The sequence below is a fragment of the Pleurodeles waltl genome, chromosome 10 (assembly GCF_031143425.1).
Source record: "Pleurodeles waltl isolate 20211129_DDA chromosome 10, aPleWal1.hap1.20221129, whole genome shotgun sequence".
NCBI classification, from domain to species: Eukaryota; Metazoa; Chordata; class Amphibia; order Caudata; family Salamandridae; genus Pleurodeles; species Pleurodeles waltl.
The window spans coordinates 593,291,788-593,304,857 of NC_090449.1; the positions used below are offsets into that span (position 1 = coordinate 593,291,788).

The 13,070-nt window shown below is 46.3% G+C and overlaps 1 protein-coding gene across 2 annotated transcripts in view; it reads left to right on the forward strand.

The window, feature by feature from the left end:
* The window catches only part of CRHR2 (corticotropin releasing hormone receptor 2), a 1,806,030-nt gene that overhangs the window by 1,310,215 nt on the left and 482,745 nt on the right, over positions 1–13,070 (forward strand). For both annotated transcript variants that reach the window (XM_069211048.1, XM_069211050.1), the window contains one exon: positions 1,950–2,067. In XM_069211048.1, coding sequence (XP_069067149.1) covers positions 1,950–2,067 — 118 coding nt within the window. The remainder of the gene's footprint in view (positions 1–1,949; positions 2,068–13,070) is intronic.

The following is a 13,070-nucleotide window of genomic DNA, read 5'->3' on the forward strand; positions in this document are numbered from 1 at the left end:
AAGCAAGATAAGTTATTTTTATTTCATTTTTTTATTTGTACCTCGTCTCTGCCTGCCCCCCTCCCTCCCCTTCTGTTATGTGGCATCCACTCTGATATGCACTCTGTTTTTATTGCACTCACTTGTGGAAATAATGGGACTGTTGGATTCACAGTCACCATCAGGAGTCTGGCGCTGTTTGCTAGAGTCAAGGGGATACACAATGTGGCGGGATATTGGAACTGAATTGAGCTTGGATACATTTACCACAGATTACATTTTCAGTCTTCAAACAATGTTACAACGAGAAGGCTGTTGTGCCAAGTTACCTTGCATTGTGAAAGGCAGTGCAACAATGCTCAATACACAGAGTTGTGCAGTGAATTTCAAAGTCCTCTGTGGCAATTAAGGCACCCATTGTGAACCCCCGTAAGTTGCAATAATGAGTGCAAAAGGGGCCTCCCCCCCATTTCTGCAGTGCAAGATAATGACCAAATGCTTTGTATCTGCTCTAGTGGTCCCAAAGCAGAGAATGGTTACCAACTGCCCAGGGGTGATGGCAACCATCTGTAAAATGTGAACTGTCAATTTCAAACACCTTACATTCTGCACATTTAGGCTTTAGGCAGCAGGAAGAGTAGACAATGGCCTCACACACTGATGCATGCTCTCCTCTATGTCCATCTCACACTGTCGCACTTTACTTGGCATTGCACCCCCTGCACGGTTGGAATAGGGGTCACAGTCCTAGTACCCACATTTCACAGTATGTCACTTTATGTGGCATTGTGATCTCTATTTAAGGGGTAGTGGTTGCAATGGTGACAAACTGCGAGCTAGATGCTGAGATACAGACCTCCATCCCAGCATTAACTACTGGATGCAATGTCGAGCTAATTCCAATCCTATTGATGGAATGACGTGGGTGGTTTGTTTCTTACTGAGCACAGTCCCATATTGAAGTGTGCTGTAGGCTGTTAGGCTAGACTCAGATACATGGAGGCTCCTTTACAAGCCCCTTGCCCCATTGTAGCATCATTTTTTATGACGCTAAGGTGGTGCAGAACAGTGCCCCACCCCATGCTTATTTATAACCAGGCACGATCGTACAATTGTGCCACTTCGTAAATCCTTGCACCACATTATTTCTGTGCCAGGTATAATATGTGCAAGGGAGGCATTCCCCCGCAAGGAGACCCTTAGGAATGGTGCAGGGAAATCTGCAAGATTACACTGTATCAGTCTTGCATAATTTTTTAACGCCTGCTCAGAGTGGCCATTTAAATGATGCTATACTTTCTATGGGCCGCCCCATGCTCTGTTGGACTTGCGTCAATATTTTTTACGCAAGTCCAGCAAAGTGCCTAAACTGCGTCAGAAATTCTGATGCAGCTGTGCTAATGAGCGCCATGGTGTGTGAATTGTAAATAAAATTCTACCATGGTGTAGTTAGATTGGCGCAGGGCAACGCAAGCAAACTAGCACATCTTGAGCAATGCACCAGTTTGTAGTAAATGAGGCCCATTGTGTTTTCCCATACCTATTTCAAAATACGAGCAAGGCACATTATAGAATCAGAGGTTAGGGTAATTTCCAATATGGCGCATGATCAGTATGTATTGATTAATGATATTAGCTGGGGGCACATGTACACATTGACTAGCTATGTGAACAGGGTCTGATCCTTGGTGGACCACACACCGAATTCCTCACATTTCAGAGGAGCAAAAGCCTAGATTTACCTTACAGTGTGCACCTGTGAGAAAACCAGGACTATCCTATCTAAACATATTCTTGCTTTCCTGGAGGTGTAAAATAAGGATCATGTTGTCCACTGTATTGTACTACCCTGAGACGTCCAGTAATATTATGACTGCTGATTGGCCAATATCTTGAGCAATTATCACTGCAGTGTACAATATAATTTACAAATAATATCTGTAACTATTCGTAATTTACTTCTTCTCTAGGAGCATCAGATGTCTTCGAAATATCATTCATTGGAATCTGATCACGACGTTCATACTCAGGAATGTGATGTGGTTCCTGCTTCAAATGATAGACCACAATATACATGAAAGTAATGAGGTAAGATCTGGTTTGTGCATTTTAATGGACTCAATTGATTAAATCAGGAAGAGTGATGTATTATTTTGTAGGCATTGATAAAACCTTGCGTGGAGAAAAGTGGCTAAGTATGTGACTTGACCGCTAAATATAACATGTTCTAGTCACTAATTACATTGTCCTAAAACAACATGATTCTATGGTTGCTTTCCATAATGTATTTTCTTTTGCTTCCAGAGAATTTAGATCTCCAAATATTGCAAAATCATGCATTTGCTTATACAATTATTGAAATTCACTGGGTTCACTTCCACCCTGCATCTATGTCAGTGATGAAGAAACATATAGTTATTCTTCTGCCACCTGTTGCCCACTCGGACACTAACGATTAAATCTGTTTCTCATCTTTAGCCTTACCTTGGTGGAGAACAATTCTGTACTCACAAATATGAGAGGAGAAATATGTTAAAAGCTCCCTCTCCGTGATCTCTTCTCTCAGAGAGGGTCACATTACCATCCTCAAATATCCCACATGCCAAGTATTTGTTGGTGATCCGTGCTTTACATCATTTTCACATACCTCACCAAAGTTCAGAGCATGTTCAGTATTGCAGCAGGAACTAGCCTGTGTACCTGGATCTTTTAACTCAGACAAAATCCTAATTTAAACCCTCAGCTGCCAGGCTGCAAACGGGGAGCACTTTACAATGGAAATCATAGCGATAATGCAACAGGACGTCTCTACATATTGGAATAAAAGGGCTATCCAGTTTAGAGAAAAACAGTTCACTTTAGTCCTGCGTTGCTATCAATGACTAACAATAGTGTTAGAAATGGGGTCTTTGGTTGACAGTCAGGTTACCCCCTGTTCAAGCAAGGACCCTCACTCTAGTTAGGATAAAAGAGAATCACCCTCAGCTAACCCCTGCTTACCCCCTTGGTAGCTTGGCAGAGCAGTAGGCTTAACCTCAGAGTGCTGGGCGTAAAGTATTTGTACTAACACACACAGTAACTTAATGAAAACACTACAAAATGACACAACACCAGTTTAGAAAAATAGGAAATATTTATCTAGACAAAACAAGACCAAAACGACAAAAATCCAACATACACAAGTCAAGTTATGATTTTTTAAAGGTTTAAAATAAAAAGAGTCTTTAGGTAGTTGTAACAACACACTAGCGCTGCTAGCGTGTAAATGTACCTGGTTTGCGTCAAAAATAACCCCGCACGGGCGGTGTGCGTCGAAAATAACCCTGCACGGTTATATGCGTCGAAAACAGCTCGGCACGGCGAGGCGCGTCGAAAAAGCCAGCCACGCGACGGTCCGAAAGTCCTGCGGCGCTGGTTGCGATCTCTCAGCCTTCGTCAGCGATGCTGCGCGTCGTTTCTCCTGCTCCGGGCGTCGATTCTCCGGTCGCGTTTCCTGCGGCGTCGTTTCTCAGCTGCGGAGCCGGCGTCGCGTCGTTTTCTCAGCCGCGATCGGATTCGCGTCGATCTTTTCTCCGCACGGCACTCGGTGCGTGTATTTTTGTCCTTAGGCTGCCAGCCTCTCCTTTCAGGGTCCCAGGAACTGGAAGGGCACCACAGAGCAGAGTAGGGGTCTCTCCAGAGACTCCAGGTGCTGGCAGGAAGAAGTCTTTGCTATCCCTGAGACTTCAACAACAGGAGGCAAGCTCTACATCAAGCCCTTGGAGATTTCTTCTTCAAGATGGAAGGCACACAAAGTCCAGTCTTTGCCCTCTTACTCAGGCAGAAGCAGCACTGCAGGAAAGCTCCACAAAGCTCAGTCACAGGCAGGGCAGCACTTGTTCCTCAGCGATCAGCTCTTCTCCAGGCAGAGGTTCCTCTTGATTCCAGAAGTGTTTCTAAAGTTTGTAAGTTTGGGTGCCCTTCTTATACCCATTTTAGTCTTTGAAGTCACCTTTCTTCAAAGGGGACTCACACCTTCTTGTGAAATCCTGCCTTGCCCAGGCAAGGCCTCAGACACACACCAGGGGGCTGGAGACAGCATTGTCAGAGGCAGGCACAGTCCTTTCAGATGAGAGTGACCACTCCACCCCTCCCTCCTAGCAGAGATGGCTAATCAGGAAATGCAGATCACACCCCAGCTCCCTTTGTGTCACTGTCTGGTGTGAGGTGAAAAACAACCCAACTGTCAAACTGACCCAGACAGGGAATCCACAAACCAGGCAGAGTCACAGAATGGTTTAAGCAAGAAAATGCTCACTTTCTAAAAGTGGCATTTCCAAACGCACAATCTTAAAATCAACTTTACTAAAAGATGTATTTTTAAATTGTGAGTTCAGGGATCCCAAACTCCACATGTCCATCTACTCTCTAGGGGAATCTACACTTTAATCATATTTAAAGGTAGCCCCCATATTATCCTATGAGAGAGAGACAGACCTTGCAACAGTGAAAACGAAATTGGCAGTATTTCACTGTCAGGACATATAAACCATATTACTATATGTCCTACCTTATCCATACACTGCACCCTGCCCTTGGGGCTACCTAGGGCCTACCTTAGGGGTGCCTTACATGTAAGGAAAGGGAAGGTTTAGGCCTGGCAAGTGGGTACACTTGCCAAGTCGAATTTACAGTGTAAAAATACACACACAGACACTGCAGTGGCAGGTCTGAGACATGATTACAGAGCTACTTATGTGGGTGGCACAACCAGTGCTGCAGGCCCACTAGTAGCATTTGATTTACAGGCCCTGGCACCTCTAGTGCACCTTACTAGGGACTTACTAGTAATTCAAATATGCCAATCATGGATAACCCACTTACATACAATTTAAACAGGAGAGCATATGCACTTTAGCACTGGTTAGCAGTGGTAAAGTGCTCAGAGTTGAAAAGCCAACAGCAACATGTCAGAAAAAAATAGGAGGCAGGAGGCAAAAAAAGACTGGGGATGACCCTGCATAAGCAAAAGTCCAACACGACCCCCTACCAGCCTAAAGCCAGGGGAGAACAATCAATACCTTGATGTACTTCCCTGATTGGGGCGATAGAACAAGGACCCAGGCCCACAACAGCAGGGGCATGTTCCAGTTCTACGCCTTCCTGACTCCAGTTGGATCCCTCTGTCCATACTCTCAGGGCCCACTAAGCTAACCCATGGGGAACCCTTCTCCACATCTACAGACACCATCTGTGCAACACCTAACTTTTCTTTGCTCACAGATGCATTGCAATGGGCAGATAGTACCACCAGGGCCAACACAGTGGTGTTGCCCACTCCACCCCTGGGGTGTGACTCTCGTCCTCCCCCCCCCAGGGGCAACTCTGTCCACCAGGACAGCAAGCCACAGTGGCCCCAGACAACTGTCAGGGATGAGAGCCCGACCTCAGGCCTCTCTAACCACTGTGACTGTGGAGAGTGGGGGGTGGTAGCCCCAGGTGCCTGGCACCCTTTGACCACTCTCTCTTCCACCAGGTCAGGGATGTTAACCTGACCCTGGTCCTCCCCTCTGGGGCTCTGTACCCTCCCCGCAGAAGCGGCACCCCCAGAGTCAAAAACTGTCAGGGTGCTTGTAGAAGCAGTCCTGCACAATTCTTCCATCAGTGCAGGGATGTTAACCTGCAACTGATCCTCCAACCTGGGGTCTGTACCTTCAGGTTGGACCAGGGCCAGGGGTGAGGCTTCCCTCCCCCTGCCCTCTCTTCTGGGGTCCTGAACCACCCAACTAGGAGCGGCCCCCCCAGAAGACAACATGGTAGGGGCACTGTTAGCAGTAGCCCCTTCCTCCAGGTCAGGGGGGACACCCTTAACCTGGCCTCCCAATCCAGGGTCTGTACCCACAGACTGGATCACTGCCTGGCAACCCAGGACTTCCTGGGGGGCATACCTACCCCCTACCAGGTCAGAGTTTACCCTCTGAACCTGGTCATCCAACCCAGGGTCACCACCCTGCGGTTGAACCACTGCCTGGCACACCAGGACTTCCTTGGGAGCACATTTACCCCCCATCAGGTCAGAGTTTACCCCCTGAACCTGATCATTCAACCCAGAGTCACCACCCTGCGGTTGAACCATTGCCTGGCACACCAGGACTTCCAGGGGGGCACACTTACCCCCCTCAAGGGACACACTGTCCCGAAGGGCCACACAAGAGTCTGGCTGGCGCAGGTCTCCTGACCTCTGCCCATCTGACAGAGTCTGGATTCCCCCCAACCCAGAAATGGTCTCACCAAGGTCATTCATGGGGGGCTCTGCTCTCAGAGCTGACCCCTGACCCTCCAGGTTCTCCACTGGGGTCCGCAACCCCCTCTCAACCCTCTGTCTGGACTTCTGCAACCCCTCACTAGGAGTGGTACTGCCAGACACCAGAACTGGTGGGACGCTGGCTACAGCCGCCCCCCCAAGTTCTCCTGACACTGTGGGGTCTCCCTCAACAGATGGCCCTATGGTACAGGCTAGGCTCCCCTCCTGGGGTTCCCGCAGGGAACCCTCCAGGACCTGGGACCGGATCTCGGGCACCTTGGGCCTCAACCCATCCCCATTCCCTCTCCTCTGAGACTGGACATGGGGTCCCTCACCCATCCCACTACACTGGGACCTACCTGGGACACTACAATCCTTCCCTACCTCACCTGGTTGGGAACTACCTAGACCACTCCTCTCAGGAGCACCCCCAAATGCCTCTTCAGACTCTCTGGTACTCACCCAGAAGTCTGCCTCCATTGTAAGCTCCCTGGGGTCAGAGAACTCACACTCCACCTGGTGTTGGCATAGCTCTGGAAAATAAGGACTAGACATATGCTCTCCAGCAATTACATCACTCAGCCCCTCACATGGATTAACCAAAGTACCCTTCACCCAACCATCCAGTGACTCTGCTTTGAAAAAGCACCCCACATCACCCTCCTGAGACTGGTGAGACAGTACCTGACTGTCCCTGACACTCAACCCACACTCTTCTGGGATGTTTTCACACTCCATAACCAGGACTTCTACCTGGGGGGAACCCCTCTCCCTGTCACTCTCAACTAGAGTCAGTAGAGTGTCCCTCCCACCAGTAGGAATATGACTCCCCATGCCAGTTCCCCAATCCACCTCAGGGACCCTGTGCATCACTGGAGCTACCTCATACCCCTGAACCTCCTGGCGTGTGTTAACTCCCTCCTTCAAGTAGGGCACCACCTCTCTGGGCATGTGCACTTCTGCAGCATCACTGGATATACAATTGTTGCTGCCACCATTCCAGCTGGACTCAGCCCTCATGACTTCCAGCTCTTTCAATTTAAGCTCGTAAGCATAAATCATTTTTTTAATCTCTAAGTCCCTCCTCCTTTCTTCCAGGACTAAGGCTCTCTTCTCCTCAGCCCTCTTAAGCTCTGCATCTAGCTCTTCCAGACTCCGGACTCGAGCTAGGAGCCAATCATCTCTTTCTGTTCCCTCCTCAGGGCCACTGCCCTCCTCTTTGGAGTAGTCCTCCTCCTCAGAGTAGTTATCCTCCTCAGACTCATTTGGTGGTGTTGCCTGACAACGTTTCAATTCATACTGAAACGGGGCTGACTCAAGATCCTCCCTTCTGGATTTCTTGTTCACAGCCAGTCCCCTTTCCATGCAGAATGCTTTAAGCTGCCACTTTTTATACATAAATAGGTGCCAGAAATTGACTTCCATTCTGCAAAGGCTTCACAACCAAAAAACAAAGTCCAAAAATATTAGCAATACTTCCAGGAGGACATCAGAGAACAAAAAGCAGAATCACAAGACAAGTAGTATGTGGTCACGTAGTGGTCTGAGCTCAAAACAGTAGTGTACACTTAATCACTGTATGTCAAGTACAAATACAAGTCCAAATCCCGACCGCTGGTCACCAATGTTAGAAATGGGGTCTTTGGTTGACAGTCAGGTTACCCCCTGTTCAAGCAAGGACCCTCACTCTAGTTAGGATAAAAGAGAATCACCCTCAGCTAACCCCTGCTTACCCCCTTGGTAGCTTGGCAGAGCAGTAGGCTTAACCTCAGAGTGCTGGGCGTAAAGTATTTGTACTAACACACACAGTAACTTAATGAAAACACTACAAAATGACACAACACCAGTTTAGAAAAATAGGAAATATTTATCTAGACAAAACAAGACCAAAACGACAAAAATCCAACATACACAAGTCAAGTTATGATTTTTTAAAGGTTTAAAATAAAAAGAGTCTTTAGGTAGTTGTAACAACACACTAGCGCTGCTAGCGTGTAAATGTACCTGGTTTGCGTCAAAAATAACCCCGCACGGGCGGTGTGCGTCGAAAATAACCCTGCACGGTTATATGCGTCGAAAACAGCTCGGCACGGCGAGGCGCGTCGAAAAAAGCCAGCCACGCGACGGTCCGAAAGTCCCGCGGCGCTGGTTGCGATCTCTCAGCCTTCGTCAGCGATGCTGCGCGTCGTTTCTCCTGCTCCGGGCGTCGATTCTCCGGTCGCGTTTCCTGCGGCGTCGTTTCTCAGCTGCGGAGCCGGCGTCGCGTCGTTTTCTCAGCCGCGATCGGATTCGCGTCGATCTTTTCTCCGCACGGCACTCGGTGCGTGTATTTTTGTCCTTAGGCTGCCAGCCTCTCCTTTCAGGGTCCCAGGAACTGGAAGGGCACCACAGAGCAGAGTAGGGGTCTCTCCAGAGACTCCAGGTGCTGGCAGGAAGAAGTCTTTGCTATCCCTGAGACTTCAACAACAGGAGGCAAGCTCTACATCAAGCCCTTGGAGATTTCTTCTTCAAGATGGAAGGCACACAAAGTCCAGTCTTTGCCCTCTTACTCAGGCAGAAGCAGCACTGCAGGAAAGCTCCACAAAGCACAGTCACAGGCAGGGCAGCACTTGTTCCTCAGCGATCAGCTCTTCTCCAGGCAGAGGTTCCTCTTGATTCCAGAAGTGTTTCTAAAGTTTGTAAGTTTGGGTGCCCTTCTTATACCCATTTTAGTCTTTGAAGTCACCTTTCTTCAAAGGGGACTCACACCTTCTTGTGAAATCCTGCCTTGCCCAGGCAAGGCCTCAGACACACACCAGGGGGCTGGAGACAGCATTGTCAGAGGCAGGCACAGTCCTTTCAGATGAGAGTGACCACTCCACCCCTCCCTCCTAGCAGAGATGGCTAATCAGGAAATGCAGATCACACCCCAGCTCCCTTTGTGTCACTGTCTGGTGTGAGGTGAAAAACAACCCAACTGTCAAACTGACCCAGACAGGGAATCCACAAACCAGGCAGAGTCACAGAATGGTTTAAGCAAGAAAATGCTCACTTTCTAAAAGTGGCATTTCCAAACGCACAATCTTAAAATCAACTTTACTAAAAGATGTATTTTTAAATTGTGAGTTCAGGGATCCCAAACTCCACATGTCCATCTACTCTCTAGGGGAATCTACACTTTAATCATATTTAAAGGTAGCCCCCATATTATCCTATGAGAGAGAGACAGACCTTGCAACAGTGAAAACGAAATTGGCAGTATTTCACTGTCAGGACATATAAACCATATTACTATATGTCCTACCTTATCCATACACTGCACCCTGCCCTTGGGGCTACCTAGGGCCTACCTTAGGGGTGCCTTACATGTAAGGAAAGGGAAGGTTTAGGCCTGGCAAGTGGGTACACTTGCCAAGTCGAATTTACAGTGTAAAAATACACACACAGACACTGCAGTGGCAGGTCTGAGACATGATTACAGAGCTACTTATGTGGGTGGCACAACCAGTGCTGCAGGCCCACTAGTAGCATTTGATTTACAGGCCCTGGCACCTCTAGTGCACCTTACTAGGGACTTACTAGTAATTCAAATATGCCAATCATGGATAACCCACTTACATACAATTTAAACAGGAGAGCATATGCACTTTAGCACTGGTTAGCAGTGGTAAAGTGCTCAGAGTTGAAAAGCCAACAGCAACATGTCAGAAAAAAATAGGAGGCAGGAGGCAAAAAAAGACTGGGGATGACCCTGCATAAGCAAAAGTCCAACAAATAGGCATTCTGAAAAGTTGTTTTTGTATTACATCTGCTGGGGTTTTGAGAAATAATGTGACTTAGAGATGTTTTAAGATATGGGCAGAGTAGGCTGTGGCCTGGGGACCCCACCTTCCAGAGGGGCCATGGGAAGGTAACCTTTCTCTTTATTTGACCTTGTCTATTCAATTTCTCTCACTGACTGCACACATCTACCTCTCTCTCTCTACCCAGTGTCATCTTAAGAATGTTTGGGATCCCCAGCTAGACAAATTTCAACTGGTTGGTGATGCTGTTAAAGTTTAACATATTATTTAATATTGTCTGTCATTCTGCAGGCTTGAATTAGCAGGAATTGGGTAATAACATTCACATTTGTTCCCTGGAGGGGCCCCCAAATTAAGTCTTGTCTGGGGCCCCCAAACTTCTTAGGTTCACATTGTTGTGACTTCAGTCACCGTTTGGCCCATTTAAAAGATTCCAGTTTTCATAACACTGCCCCAGCACATTGTATATCAGTGCAATTCAATCTGTATTTAAGATAGATATAATTTATTGATAAATAGGTGGAACTTTCGCCCTAAGGCGTCCAGTACCGATAATATGTAGTGGTCATTATATAGGCTTACTGAGGTGAAGCCACACGTTTTCAATGTGTAAACTAAACCATACAATGTATTTTGTCACTTACACCTACTTCTTTAACTGTTGCCCAAACAAAGCATAGAGGCTGAGCAAACCAGTCCCTACTGGCTTCCACCACTCTGCTCACTGGGTAACAATGTGGCAAATTTATGTTTTTTGTAGCCAATAATTGACTATCCATTTACAGGAAGCAAACTGAAGCCGCTTCATGCAAGATCACACTGGGAGCAGTCCTTTCAAGTTTCCACTTTCACACTACATTTGGAAAACTGCTAAAACACCTTTATATCCTGAAGTGCATGGAAATGTATAAATGTATTGGAACTGGGGACATTTGACCTATGACATGCTTTGTCCAGAGAAATACAGGAAGAAGGTTGTGCCCCCAATTAAAAACTACAGCTAAGATGAATTGAAGTAAATGTGGAAGCCCACAGTAAGGAATTCCTCCAACTTTGTGACATTTGTCGGACTAATTCCCTGGACTCTGAAGCAGCCAGATGTGACAGGGCAGGTTTATGATGTGCAACATTTATTTAACACTGTCCTGACCTTGGGTTTTGCTGCACACTGATTTATTACCAATATCTTCTATTTGAGTATTTACTTTACACAGGGTATAATATTTGTAACAACATTTCAAACAGCTCTGGAGTTTATAGACAATTTAAGTCTATGAACAGGTGATTCAAGACTGCAGTTTATTCATTTCATGCCTTTGTTACTTAAAACCATACATAAATAGCTACAAAAACTCCTAAAGCAACAAAAAAGAAAAAGAACAATTATCACAGCTAATACACAGATTACAATGCTGCAACCAAAGCAAGATAAACTTAATGCAGTGTGGCATGTAAGTAAGGTGCTTAGTGCTTTTTGGAAAAACAACCCTAACTTAGTAATGTGCATAATGCGTTTTTAGCAAACAGACGATAGCATGCATTATTACTATTCTTGGTAAATCGTACCACGAGTACTAAGAACTAGCATCATCTCTAGGGCCAATTTCAGATCCTTTCAATGTTAAACAACAGGTTTTTAATTATTTAAAAGCAATGAATGACAAAAATCTATAAGCTTGAAACCCACGTTTATAAGCTAAAGTGCCGTCCTACCTGAGCACACAACTCAGAATTGAAAGTGAAATGTGCAAGAAGTGGATGTATCCTACAAAGCTCTCCGTAGCTAAGTGTGCGAAGATTGCTGTATGTAAACCTAGGCCGGAATACTTTATCACAAGCTTTCATAAGCTACTGAGAACATAAATCCGTAAGCAAACACTGTTACCTTAGATTGGACTATCTAAATGGTCATCGTGGCGAATACAAAATGCTGCGAGCCATACAAATACATGCCAAATTAACCTAGGGATAAGTCAGTAGGGGGCACTTACAGCCAAAACCAGAAAAGGTAGAGGTTATACCTAATTATTGGCCGACAGAAAACGTTCGAGTATTCCCTGTTATCCGCTTGAACCACCAGGTGTGCAATCGTTCCTTGCCAGCCTTTGTCGCTCGCTATCTTGCAGTGCCATTAATTTATTTTCGACCTTGCTATAGTATCTCACGAAAGGGCAGTTCAATTGAGTGTCCGTAGGCATGAAGCAGGACAAAGCAGCTCGGGATTCCTCTTTGTTTGAAGAATGGCCGTAATATTGCTTTTCTCTCTGCTATTAATTCCCTACAGATACATATCAGAAGGACCTTCTTCTTTGCCCTTTCCGCACAGCCAGCAGTCTAATGCAGATGGTTTCTGTGCCCATGGAGGTAAATGTAAGAGTGAAGGTAAGATGCCCAGCTGGGTATCTCAAAATATTTTCCTTTAGTAGGTTAGAGAGACCTGTGTGAAGGTAGGGTTGTGGTTCGGCTTTGCGATAGCCTTGCTGCACAACCCACCTGTGGGCTCTTTTAGCAACTTCTACCGTACCCTTCATCAATGACACGTGCTTGTCGGTTTTATTTATTGCCTTTTTAAAGCTAATACATGTTGCCGATGTAGCCCAAAGGTCATGTAAGCCAAATTGTGTTAATGAGTCATTAAGGTAAGTTTGAGTAGCAGAGACATTTCTAGTTGCCAGTTCCGCCCATAGAAGAATATTTAGTGAGTTGGAATAAGCATTCTTTTTTTCAAACATACATTTGATGTATGCACCACTCCTGGCGAGGGACTGACTTAAGAGGCTGAACTCAAGCCTTATCTGGGCAATAGGGGTATATTTGGGGAGGCAGAAGATCATTCTATATGCCGTGGAGACAACCCCCTCACGTGATGACGCATCCCCTCCTCCTAAACTCTCACTTCCGTACGCTATTATCGGAATCGGTTTTGCCTCAATTACTCGTAACAGTGGTGTTAACCTAGGGCTGGACACTTTCCTTTTTAAGTTCTTTAAGGACAGTACAAGATCTGTGCCCTTTTGCTTCAGGGC